The sequence below is a fragment of the Fukomys damarensis genome, unplaced genomic scaffold (genome assembly GCF_012274545.1).
Source record: "Fukomys damarensis isolate Sample0158 unplaced genomic scaffold, DMR_v1.0_HiC HiC_scaffold_35, whole genome shotgun sequence".
Classification (NCBI taxonomy): domain Eukaryota; kingdom Metazoa; phylum Chordata; class Mammalia; order Rodentia; family Bathyergidae; genus Fukomys; species Fukomys damarensis.
This window is the reverse complement of record NW_022900947.1, coordinates 38099166-38113076: the sequence shown is the minus strand read 5'-3', so window position 1 is coordinate 38113076 and position 13911 is coordinate 38099166. Positions and strand designations below refer to the sequence as shown.

The window sequence follows — 13911 nt, the reverse complement described above, 5'->3', positions numbered from 1 at the left end:
TTTCTCCTCCCTACTTGAAAACTTCTTGTGTTTTCACAAAGCCACGTGCCACATTGGCCTCCCCTGTTGAAGAATGACATCAGAGATAAAGTGGTATTTGGCTCCCATGAGGACTGAGAGAAGGGGTTACTTTGAAAGTGCATCATTGAATTAAGTTCCATTCCCTTTCCATCTTGTCTCTTAATTTTTGCTATGAATTAGATTGCAGAGCTGCAAAGTTCCATCAACATTAGAGATTAGAAACATTAACTATTTACAACATCTTTCCTCAGGAGAGGCTTAAACAGCCACTATTGAGTCCTGCTCTCCCTCCTCACCCTCTCTTTCCCTCCCTTGCGTCTCTGAAAGATGAAGGAAGATAGATTTTCCTTGTCCCCCACCAGAGTGAAGCTGCCCCTGCTAGTGGCAGGGTTAGGCAGCCTAGCACAGCAGCCAGCGTCTGACTCCACAATAGCAGTGTGCTTCTCTATTTACTTTGCTTCATTTCCCTGAGTATTTGTTTGCTAGTTAATTTACTTGAGCGAAAAGGAAGATCTTAGGGTCTCTTTCTCTTTGGTCCTCTATTCCTGTCATTTGGAATTAGGGTTTCAGAATCTTCTTTATTAAAGATGAAGGAGACAGACAAAGCAAAGAAGCACTGTAAATTTATAGACTTGTTTGCCGTCTCTAAGGAAATTTAATTAACTCTTGCCTTTAATTAGCCAGGCCACATTGTTATTTCCTTGATACAATGAATAGTTAACCCACGCGTGTATTTCCTGAGTCACACAGATCGGTGTGAAGTGGGTACTTGTATATTCCTAGATTTAAGGGACAATTGCTTTGAATCAGCATCACAGGGCCCTGTCACTCTCCTCTAACATTGTGTTCCTTATTACTTTCAGAGGCAGTATATTGGGCCAGAGAGCCTTAATCTGACCCTGTTGATTTGTGATGTGCCTATGTTTAACTGCTGCTGCTCTGTGGCTTACTCCCAAATCTGTATAGCTATAGGACATTTTTTCTTCTACCTCACCGGTAGTGGAAGGTTAGCTCTGTGAAGACCAGAACTGAGTTAGTTCAGAGGGTAAAGGCAGTGATACCTCCTTCCTCCTAAACCGTACAACTTCCTTCTCAACGTTGTGGATAACTCCAGCTTCCCACAGATGTAATTGTGTATTTTTCATATTGTCAACTTAACCGTTCAGGCTATTTCCAACTCTAATACATTTGTCAGTATTGTCCGTTACTGAAATGGACCTTTTCAGACCCAAACCAGAAACTTCACATAGTATATATACATTGATGACTCCACTACTTTTTATTATTTTTAATGTTATTGAAAAATCATACAACTAAAATTATGTTCATAGCCTTTGTATTGTTTTTGATGGGTTTAAAATAATTTTATTTGGCCTCTTCCCTACTTTATTTAGACTTAGAAACTCTCTTTAGGGCCTTATGTGTTGAGTTGACCTTCCCTTCTCCTTTTGTCTTTGTTTTGCAGTATTGGGGCAAGAATCCAGAGCCTCTGTACTGAGATAGTCTCAAGCCCTTTTGTTATCACACACACACACACATTTTTTTTTTTGAGACACCCTTACTAATTTGCTGAATTACCTGTGCTGGGCTCAAACTTTTGACCTTGCCTCAGCATCCTGGAGTAAGTACTGTGACTAGCAGTGTATGCCACCACACTGGGATGAGTCGTCCCCCCCCCAGGTATATACCATTTGTGATGTTTCTTCTGCATATACTCTCATTCTCACCTTCAAAAATTATTTCTGTTAAATGAATTCCATCTTAATTTGTTCTATTTCCTATTTCATAATGAGCCATCTTATATTTAATTGTAACCTCAGCTGCATTTGAGAAATGATTGAGATAGTTATGTCCTTTCCTGTGGTGGTAAAAGACAAAGTAAATGTCAGTGTTAAGATAACAAGTGGTTGTACATGAATTTTTATGGACAATAGGATATTAGCATATGATATTTTAAAGGTTGAATAATTTTTAAATGAATGCCATCTGTATTCTAAACTACAGCATTTGAATTAAGATCAAACTTACTATTCGGAATTATAGTAAAAATACCAACCAATGAATGAATTCATATGCGAATTTAAACAAAAGAATATAAACTGGAATAAGGAGTATATCTAAAAAAGTGAAAAGTGGTTCCTGTTATGCTTATTACAAAACAATTAGAAGAACAAAGTTTTTTAATATCTTAGTTTTCAAGTTTTAGGTGATGAAATTATAGGAAAGATTTTGAGGTTTGCTAATGGAATTTTGTTCTTGGTAGGCTCACAATTCATATGGATGAAGAACTTCGGGCTCTGGCTTTCAATACTCTGCAGGCACTAATGCTTGATTTTCCAGATTGGCGGGAAGATGTTCTTTCAGGATTTGTTTATTTTATTGTTCGTGAAGTGACTGATGTCCATCCCACACTTCTTGATAATGCTGTAAAGATGTTGGTACAACTAATAAACCAGTGGAAACAAGCAGCCCAAATGCATAACAAAAACCAAGACTCACAGGTACCAAATTCTCTTGTATTGCTCCTTTTTACATGATTAGTAGAAATGACCAATAATAACATTAATGTAGATTTATTTTCTCAGACACTAAAATTTTCATTAGTTTTATTCATTCTCGATGCATTCATAATTCCCTGCACTCAACTTTCTGATAGTTTATGTATATAGTGTTGATATGTCTAACCTTTCTAATCTCCCTTTGATAACAGTTAAATTTTAATGAACATAGAAGATAAACCCAATTCTACCTCACATTTAGGTGGTTTCCTGTATTTTTAGGTCTTAAGCCCAATGCCTTAACCACTTGGCCATCCCAGTGACAGGTTTCCTAAAGCTGATACAATAAAAAAATTTGGGTAGTCTTCCATTCGGATTATTTGCTTGTTTTATCCAAGGCACCAGTTCCTGTTCGACATTTATAGTGTTTATGTTCCTTAACCATAAAAGGTATTCAAACTGTTGATTTATGATACTGTATAAATCATAGAAGCTTGCAGTTTTAGAGCTGGACTATCTAAGCCAGCCAAAATTCTCAAGCTTTAATGATCACACAAATCATCATGGGGTCCATAATCTCCATTCTAATAAGCTTGCAGCCAGTGTTGCTGGTCCATACTGCAAGATGAACGGTACCATCCAGTCCCCTCTTCTTTCCATGTAGAAATACTAGATGAAGAGTGAGTGTTGGTTCCTAGGTTACAAAATAATAAAAGAATAACAGAAAGTAGGTATACAATTCCCACTGCCAGTGGAATGCCTTTTTTCTCCATGCGAACTATTATTACATTTTTAAAATTAAATACTATTTAAATTGCCTGCGCTAATGCAGAACTGTAGCCATAATTTCCATGATTTGCTTTATATTAATTGTGAGGTTGTTTTTATAATGGCTGTACATGCATATTTTTATTTTTAACTTGTATTTATTTTTCAAGCACTGTGTAGCTAATGGAGCTTCTCATCCCCCTCCTCTGGAAAGGAGCCCATATTCCACTGTATTCCATGTGGTCGAAGGATTTGCCCTTGTCATTCTCTGTAGCAGTCGCCCTGCCACTAGGAGATTAGCCGTCAGTGTCCTTAGAGAAGTACGGGCTTTGTTTGCACTTCTGGAAATAACCAAGGTAAGATTTAAGTATTTCATTTAGTTGTCTAATGAAAGTATCTACTACTCATACTTTTGTCCATCTTTATCTCATTTCTGTTAATACCATGTAGGTACACCTTACTTTATAACGATCTTTTACAAAGGGTCTTAACTAACCCCACCTACTGTTGATGCCTTTAATGGATTTTTGCTTAAGCATTTATTTAGCTTTGGCTGCATTCCTTAAGCATTCCTGAGTTATTTTTAGGTATATGTTGTCTTTTTTATAGGGTGATGATGAATTAGCCATAGACGTGATGGACAGGCTGAGCCCATCCATTCTTGAGAGCTTTATACATCTCACAGGGGCTGATCAGGTAACTAATGATTTTATGCTTCTTAGTCTTGTTTTGGGATGTAAAGCAGATGCATAGACATACATGCATTAATGAATTCTCTTAACAGATAATGGATTAGAAAATATTTTTGAAAGGTATGAGGTGCTTTAAAAAGTCTTTTTAAAGTGTCTCTTCTTTAGGCTATGGTTAGTTCTTATTCCCATAGAACTAAAAATAATCATATCTTTTTAAAAATGTCTGATCTTTCAAACCTAAGAGGTTTTCCTTAAATGTAATGTTATTGTGAGCACATGTCTGTGATCCCAGATATTTGGTAGGCTGAGGCAAACGGATTGGAAGTTTATGGCAGTCTGGACTACGTAGTGAGATTGTGAGATTTTTGTCTCAAAAATTTAAAGAATGAGTGTCCCTGGGTTTAAGTCCCTGTACTGGGTGGGGGGGCTATTACTATTTGCTATTACAGCATATAATATACTCAACATATACTAGCTAAAATCACATAAAAATGTTTAAATTCAAAGCAGTAACTTGTGCTCCAATAAATATATTTTGTTTGCTCTATCATATAGGTTTAAGTCAGTGAGTCACATAATATTCTGTGACACATCATATGCAGTTTGATTTATTAAAATGGAAAGATCACTTTGTCAGCAAACACATTAGAAAGAAAACTTACAACCAACTTTTTGCCTCAATTTGAAAAAAAGGTTTATATCAAGTATAGAAAAATATCTGTCAAACTTTAATACTTCAGATATTTTTCCCTCCATCTTGGAGAATTTGGAGAAGAGGTTTACATGCTTTCTGTGTAACACCTGACTCATAACTCATAAGTTATATATAAATAAGGGAGGTAATAAGAATATTTTGTAAGCCCTTAGACTTACACAAAATTATCTCTTACAAGCTGGGCGTGGTGGCGCATGTCTGTAATCCCAGCACTCAGGAGGCTGAGGCAGGAAGATCACTGTGAGTTCGAGACCAGCCTGGGCTACATAGTGAGTTCCAGGTCAGTCTCAACTACATAGTGAGACCCTGTCTCAAAAAAACAAAACAAAACAAAATTATCTCTTACAGTGGTTAAAAATCTGATGCTGAGCATGGTGGCACACTCCTATAATCTCAGCACTCAGGACACCAAGGCAGGATGATTACTGAAAGCTCAAGTCCATCCTGAACTACACAGCAAGCCCTTGTCTCAAAAAGCCAAAAAAAAAAAAGTGATTAAAAATCTGTATCATTTTGAGACTGTTTTTAGATTATTAGCATGAATTATGCTAATGAAGAGACTAATGGAAGATTTTATGCCCCTGCCTAAACCAGGGCTTAATGAATATCATTCTCTAAAGGTAATCTTAATCTCTTCAATATCAGAGCTCAAATATTATTGAACAAAGTATTTCAGAAAATCTGCATCTGAAGAGGAACCCTATTCCAGTCTCCACTCATGCATAGCCAGGGTCCATGGGCATGAAAGTTGACATTCATTCTTTAGTTCTCTAGCAGCTTTCTCCAAAAGTTGGAATTCATATATAGTGGTTCTCAGTTGTTTTGGATTATAAATCTTTTGAGAATAATAAAGCTGTAGTCTCTTTCTTCAGAAAAAATCACGTATGCTCGTAACACAAAATGCAATTTTAGGACCTCACTACTTCTTTAAGCCCCCCTCAGACCTCATATTAATTATCCTCTATTCTAGAAACCACCAATAAGCCACTTCCAATTGCAGCAGTTCTTATGACAAAACTTTGAAAGGTAATTGAAATGTGCAGTAATCAGTTTGTTTTTCTCCACATAGACTACTTTGCTGTATTGCCCTAGCTCCATAGATTTACAAACATTAGCAGAATGGAACTCTTCTCCTATTAGCCACCAGTTCGACGTGATTAGTCCATCGCATATATGGATATTTGCACATGTGACCCAAGGCCAAGACCCGTGGATTATAAGTCTCTCTAGTTTTTTAAAGCAAGAAAACCTTCCAAAACACTGCTCTACAGCTGTGAGTTATGCTTGGATGTTTGCATACACAAGGCTACAGTTATTGTCCCCGCAGGTTGATATAAAGTAAGCTATTTTCCCATTTTTAATTTTAAAAAGTGTAGACTGTGAACTTTCATAATTATGCATTTAAAAAGTGGTACCCATTGCAAGTCCCATAAATAATCTACCATGCTATATTGATAGTCTAAGAGGAAGAAGAAAGTTGTAGAGAATGTAGACCTATAATTTCTTTATCCTTTTTATGTTGAATCTCACCAAATTTTGTTTACTTGAGAGTACCATGCTTGATACTTGGTGTATGTCCAACTTCTTTTATGTCTTACATTATTCCACAGACATTGAGTACTACTCATAAAAACTCTATACTCACCCCCTTAAATTGGTGGCAATTTAGCAAGTCATATAAAAGCTTCTAAGAACACATTGGGATTTCTACCTACCTGGCTTTCTTCTTTTCCCTCAGTAGCCCCATCAATGCTAAGAAAGTAAACACAACCATAAGCAGTGACTCATACATTGGCCTGTGGAGAAACTATCTGATTCTTTGCTGCAGTGCGGCAACATCCACATCATCTTCAACATCTGCAGGCTCTGTGAGGTGTTCTCCTCCCGAGACGCTGGCATCCACCCCCGACAGTGGCTACAGCATTGATTCCAAAGTAAGTTTTCAGGTCCACTGTGTCCCAAAATGGTGCCATGAAAGGAATATTTTTAAAGTGTTTTCACTCAAATAAAGCAAATATATCAGAAATCCCATTACTATTTTTCTGGATTCTTAGTTGGAATCAGTAATACAAATAGTTTTCTTTTTCTTTTTCTTTTTTTTTGGGGGGGGGTGCAACAGTCATTTATTTATTTATTTTCTCTCATTGAGTTTATTGGTACATTTTAGGTATACAGTACAGTTACATTCATCATTGGGATCTTGTACCTTTACATGACAGGTCTTGGTTCTCATTTTTTCCTCTTGCATTGATGAGAAGGGCCCTTGCTCATTAAACTCAGCATAATGAATATTTTTAAGGAAAATACATTGTTTCTCCCTTACTTGGGTTCCTAGAGTTGTCATACTTTTGAGTGATCAAAATGAATTATTTATATACTTAAATGCCTTTGTAGAATTCCTCTAAATCATGTAGTGATACAGTGGATACTTGATAAGAGCAGTTAGATAGTTTTATGATAAGATACAACGTATCATGGTGTGGTTGAAGAAAGCTAGAAACCTTAAGACCAGGGTGTCTGACTTTAACTCTGGTGACTATTGTAGAATAGTTTTATTTTATTCATGCTCACAGATCAAAAGTATGATCTGTTCATTGTCCTTGAACAAAGACTACTGAAATGTAAAATCATTTAGTTGGCTGTAGTATTATTAATGACTGTTGTCCCTTTTCCCCCAGATTATTGGCATCCCATCCCCTTCATCCTTGTTTAAGCACATAGTTCCAATGATGCGTTCCGAGAGCATGGAAATCACAGAATCCCTTGTTTTAGGTCTTGGCAGAACCAACCCAGGAGCTTTTAGGTAATTACCTTCTTATCTTTTCTCTGCATGAAAATAATAAATAGGTGACTCAAGGCTGGGTTATAGCTCAGTGGTGGAGCACTTGACTTGCATGCATAGGGACAATGGATTCAAACCCAGCACCACAAAAAATGCATAATCCCACAAATCAGAAAGTAAATAAACAAAGTATTAAAAATTCTAATTTGTTGCCATTTTATAAATAAGCATGCTGCTTAGAGAGAGAGTGTGATAGAGTTGAGCAGATTGTTAGGATGGTTGTATACCAGCCCTCACTTTTACCAGTTAACTAGATAGGTATCAATTAAGTCAGTTGCTATTTTGATCCTTTATTTCCTTGTTTTTATTGAGTACATTAAGATATACCTTATTTTCTTCACTCTCCTATTGAGCTATATCCCCATCATACAGAGTTATTATGAAAATTTTTTAAATCTATGTATAAATAAATTCTAAAAATAATATTACGCCATATAAATCTTTAATATTTTCTTACTCAGTTATTTACATAATGATTCTATTAATGAGTAATCTTGGTCTAGTGGTTATAATCCTTTTCTCCTCTTCAAGAGAGTCTTTCAAAGAATATTTACATACATATTTTTTCCATCCTTGATACTATGTCAGTAAAGTATATTTTTCATTTTCATCTGAGGTACTGCTATTTTGTTTCCTGTTAGGCCCTGAATTTATTCCTGTGAGAATTTCCTCAGTTGATATTTGATGATTTATTTCTTCCTCCAAAACAAGATATAATGAAATAACATTCGTTATAAATGAAGCTTTGAAAGAATACTTTTATGACAAATATGCTATTGTACTAATGGAAAAAGTGGGAACAAAAGTTATCTCAACTTCTTAAAATAGTTAAATTACTATAAGTAGAACCAATTTTGATGCAAATTCTTTACAGTTTTCACTAAATGGTGAAAGTATGGATGAATTTTCTTCTTGCACTTTAATAATTTTTCCAAATCTTAAATAAGGAGAATATTTTCAATTTATAGTCAGTGTGAATGAAGAGTAGTTTGTCTTATTTTATGAAGTTCATGCTCTTTGTAAAAATTAGTCCTAAGGAGATGATCAGAAATGAAAACAGTGGTTAATATAAAAAATCATTCGTTGAGCCAAATATTTGCGTTAACAAGAAGTTAGGTAAAATTGAATGATTCAACATGGTTAGGAAAATTATGGTAGCCCATCCTGTAAGAGATTATTGAATTAGTGGCCCCTGAAAATAACTGCTGGTGTATAGTAAGGAAAAAAATACCATTTTCTGTGTAATAATGTTTTGACTACGTAAAATAGATATAGAATGAGTAAACAAAAGTATTGGTGGTACTGACCTTTATAAATTAAAGTGGCATATACCATTTTTTGTAGTTTTCAAATGTTCTATAAAATAATTTATTATTTTGTGATAAAAATAAACAATAAAACGATGTTTTGGGTTGGGGATTTAGCTCAGTGGTTCCACTGCCTGCTTCGCAAGTGCAAAGTCCTGAGTTCGACCTCAGGTACAAAAAAAAAAAAACTATGTTTAAAACAGTAGGGTTAAGGTTAACATTTGTCAGTTTTCATCTTTGTAGAAATATTTACGTATTTACAAACACCAGATTTGTTTTCATTATTAATAGAAGGAAATGTATATCATTTTTCTTCTAGGGAACTAATAGAGGAATTACATCCCATAATTAAAGAAGCGCTTGAGAGAAGGCCAGAGGTAAGGAATTTTTTTGTAGTTTTGTATGATCAAACACATATTTTGGAAACACTTACTTTTCTACTGTAGCCTCTATATTATACCAAAACTTAGAAGTTAAGAAGTAAAAGATCATCCAGTACTTTTTCAAAGTCTTCTTTTTTTCCTGAAACAGATTCTTCTTCCCACAGGAGAACACACACAACCCCACTGTGTACAACAGATGAAAAATTTTTATAGCTTAGGTGAGAATAGACAGCATGGTACATTTTACAGTTGGCAAACTTTTTTTCTCTAGAAAACCAGATAGTAAATGTTTCTGTACTGTCTTGGTTACACTTACTCAACTGTCTTTGTATCGTGAAAGCATTCATATATTACATAAGCAGTTGGATGTGACTGTTTTCCAATATAATTTTATTTTTAATAACAGGCTTCTATGGGTCTGCTTTGGCCTGTGAGTTTGACAATCCTGGATGTAGTATCTCAAATCAATAGATTTGTACCAGGTTCTATTGCATCTTGCAGGAATTGCAAGTTTCGTGAGGCAGATGACTCTTTGTAAACTACAATTAAAGCAATTAATTATATACCCAAATAAAAATCATAGATAAGGGATTATAAGAACTATAGAGAAGAAAGCCTTCATCTGTTGCAGAGTGCTACTGTTTGAGGTAAATTTTAAAGTATATTCTCCAGTGGGCAAGTAGGGGAAAGGCAATCTAGGCAGATCTGCAAATTTTATAAAAGAATTGGAAATTACACATTTTTCTGTATAGTTGTACTAAGGAAGAAAGTGGATGAGTATCTGGTTAGATAGCAAGATAGAAACCAGTGCATGAAAGACTTTTGTCTGGTGATGCAGCTTAGTGATAGAGAACTTTTTTAACATATTATGGAATTGGGTTTGAACATCAGCACCAAAAAAAGAGAAGGTGTGGGGAGAGAAAAGGTTCCAACTTTTAGCTTTGTTTAATAGACTGGTGGGTCCTATGTGCCAATGGCATTTAAAAATTACAGTGGGATCTTGCTTAAAATTATAGTCTCCTAGACCTATTGAATTAGAATCCCTGGAGTAGTTCCCAGAAATCTATTTTTGTAAAGTACCTTAGACAGATCTGACAGAGAGACTGAGAATCACTTCTGTTAATGTTGGGGTCCCCTGAGGCACTTAAACAGGTGACAACAGCTGCTTTGTTAGAGACTTAGAAGCACTTTCCATAACTCCTCGTTTCCTTCTTTAATTCTGTCTACACTGTAGAGTAGTGAAAATATCCCCATTTTTTCAACGATTTTATTTTTGTTTCAGAATGGTCATTTTGGTTACTCTGTGTGATAGCAGGAAGTTGAATCAAAATGAAGGAGCAGCATTATGTTTCTGAATTCCAGGGGAACTTGAGCACAGCAGGTCATTAGATATGTTCAGTCAGGTGGCTGAAATGCAAGTTATAGTTGGAGAGTCTGACATTCAGTCTTTCTGGGAGACAAAATGAAAACAGGCCAGGCCAGTGAAGTCTGCAGAAATCCTCAAGGACTGTCAGGAAGCCATCTCATTCCAAATAAATTACTATAAACTTGAGAAAGACTTCAAGGAAATAATAAATTTAATTAATTAGTTATCAGCAAATTGGCAAAAAAGTGGATCATGGCCATGGAAATGAAAGACTAATATGTTTTAATTGCTCTGGATTTAATTTACCTCATAAATGAAATAAGTAGAAAGTGACTTAGGAGACTTATACTTTATTCCTATATTATTTATTTTAGATGTAGAATCAAATTGAAATATTATAACTATTACTCTAACCATTAGTTCCCCTGGCCCTAGTTATGGAAATATATTTATTTATTCTCTAATGAGCAAAGAACTTTTTGTTTTATTTTATTTTTAATTTGTTTTTGTTTTTTCAGAACCCAGGATTGAGCTCAGGACCTTCACACTTAGCTATATCCCCAGCTCTTTTTTTACTTTTTGAGACAGGTTATCACTAAATTGTCAAATTGCCAAAGCTTAGCTTAAACTTGTGATCTTCCTTCCTCAGCCTCCCAGGAAGTTTTCTTTTACACACACACACACACACACACACAAGTTTTTTTGGTGCCACCATTAATGCAATGGAAAGCTTTTGCATGAGCAAAATATCTGGGGGCTTTTAAATCCCCTTAGGATTGTTTTCTCTATCTTTCTGTCATATTTGGGGGAGTCTCTTAGGGAGTCTGTCTATGGAACAAGTTTACTAATTGCTTCAGTTCTTCTAACCCTGTCAGATTATCAAGTCAGTTAAAAGTAACTGTAGAATGTTATCCCCCCACACACACACGAGGTATCACATGTAAGATGTCATGTGATTGTATTTGGTGTATTAATTTCACACTGTCCACACACGCCTCTCTGATGTAGTAGCGGGCAGAATGCTCACAATTTACACTGCACAAGCAAAATAATTTTGATGAGCCTGGAAGCTCTCTGGCCTTCACATTGTTCTTTTCAAGTTATACCAACAAGTTTTATGCACTTCCTTCTATGAGGGCTTTTAAATTTATATCTTTGTGTCTTTGGAATAGAATATGAAACGGCGCAGGCGCCGAGACATTTTACGAGTACAACTGGTACGAATATTTGAACTGCTGGCAGATGCTGGTGTCATTAGTCACAGGTTGGTATTGAATTTTGACTTTAAAACTTTGGAGTGATTATGGAATATAATCTCTAATGAAATACATCAAAACAGAAAGTGCCTTTGCAATAGAAAAAAATAAACTGTATGCATCACTGTAAACATTACTTGCCAATCAAAGAAGCATCTAGTTCATTAACCAGTGGCCACAAAATGTATTGAAAAATCTACCACTAGAACTAGATTGCTTTGGGGGAAAATTGGTTATAATGTTGTGAACTCCTCTCCCTCCCATTATTGGGGATCCACCCTAAGGGCACTGTATCACTGAGCTATATAACTAGCCATTTTAATTTTGAAATAAGGTCTGTACAAGTTTCCCACCCTGTCCTTGCACTTGTGATCCTCTAAATCAGCCTTCTAAGTAGCTGAAATTACATACTCTTCCATACTGGCTTTTCCTGTAGTTTTGGTATTTGTTGGAACCAGTATCCTAGGCAACGGAATAAAACAGTAGTCTTTTTCTGGACATATTTACCTATGTCTTACCTCATTTTGAAGATCCATTTCTCCTGGGCTTGAAAAAAACATCATACAAAGGCTAAATATTATAAAATTTGCGAATTTATTTCAATGAACAGTTGTGTATTCTTCTGGGAAAAATATGATCTACAGACATAATTTATAACTTTGTTTTCTGCCATTCACAAATTAAAGCATACAACCTGGAGTTACTGCTTAGAGGAAAGATTTCTTCACCCTAAAATCAGCTCCTTGAGGAAAATTCCATGAGCTGTATGTTGAAAAATATTTCCTCAGGAGGGTAATGGTGTTGCTTGACCATTCAAGGAAAAATAGTGAATCTGACTATATCTCAGAAAAAGATGACTGAAAGATCTTGTGGGGAAAAAAATGTGTTGATAATTGAATAAATGTAGTGCCTGTGCATAGTATTATTATGCCAGCATTTGTCCTAATTTCTTAGTGTTCCTGACACCTTTCTTACTCAGCATTAGAAGTTTTTGGCAACTGCTTTCAAAATAGAACTTTAGTCAAAGAGCATTTTAAACCCTTAATTCTCTTTTCTGACCTCAAAAAATAAAATGCTAGCATGTAGGAAAAGTGAAATTGAAATTTCTGAGATTGATGCAAAAAATTAACTTTGTACATATCTAAATGTTTTCTGTTTTGGTTCCTTTCAATGTAAAGTTAGTGGATGAAGAATCTTTGAGTGATACTGTTTTGGGAAACTGCAAAGTGTGGTATACTGAAATTGACAAAAGCTGTACTCGCTTATTGAACAGTATTTATTTTTTTGTTTTTTTTTTAACCCAGTTATGTATTTTATTTTGGATTATTAAAAATAACGTATCAAAAGCCTATCATTGTTACAGTATTCCCCCCTTTTATTAAAGAAAAAATTGAATTCTGAATGCCAAGAAATCAGGTGTCTTTGTTCTGATGTATATAGTAGCTAGTCAGTGAATATTTATTTATTTAAATGAATGCTTTATTCTGGTGCAGTTTGCAGATAACTAAATTGATTTCCCATCCACTGATAGGTCATGACCCTGAATTTTTAAAACACTCATTTAAGGAAGATCATGAATTCACTTGATACATGTGGTTGTAGGTGATACATTTAATACATGGTAGTACCATTATGACACCTTACTCATGTTTTCATGGGTTCAGAGTGTTTGTTAAATGCTATCACAACTAGTAGAATAAAAATTACTTTCAAATATGACAAGGAAAAGCTGACCTTAATAAATGTGATAGCTTTTCACTTATCTAGCACTTACTGTTTACAAGGCATTTCATATATTAACTCATTTATATGTTTACTAAAATACACTGAAGCAGGTACTAAGTATGTGCCTAATGACCAGTGGAACAAGGCAGAAATCCAAATTGTCACCTGACCAGACAGTGGTTCCCAGCATAGATCTCTTGCCTCGTAGCGAATCTCATTGCAGAAATTCACACATCTGAAAAGGTGTGCACATCAGTACCTTCTGAGTTGAATCCTCTTTGTGTTTTTGTGCCCTTGGTAATCCCTGTCCCAGAAGGTTGCTGCCATATGTACCTGGA

General features: G+C 35.3%; 1 protein-coding gene across 5 annotated transcripts in view; it reads left to right on the top strand.

The window, feature by feature from the left end:
• The window catches only part of Fryl (FRY like transcription coactivator), a 176745-nt gene that overhangs the window by 94314 nt on the left and 68520 nt on the right, over nt 1–13911 (top strand). For all 5 annotated transcript variants that reach the window (XM_033758803.1, XM_033758801.1, XM_033758800.1 and 2 more), the window contains 8 exons: nt 2285–2522; nt 3458–3643; nt 3897–3983; nt 5764–6032; nt 6433–6628; nt 7373–7497; nt 9163–9220; nt 11765–11856. In XM_033758803.1, the coding sequence (XP_033614694.1) occupies nt 2285–2522; nt 3458–3643; nt 3897–3983; nt 5764–6032; nt 6433–6628; nt 7373–7497; nt 9163–9220; nt 11765–11856 (1251 nt within the window). The remainder of the gene's footprint in view (nt 1–2284; nt 2523–3457; nt 3644–3896; nt 3984–5763; nt 6033–6432; nt 6629–7372; nt 7498–9162; nt 9221–11764; nt 11857–13911) is intronic.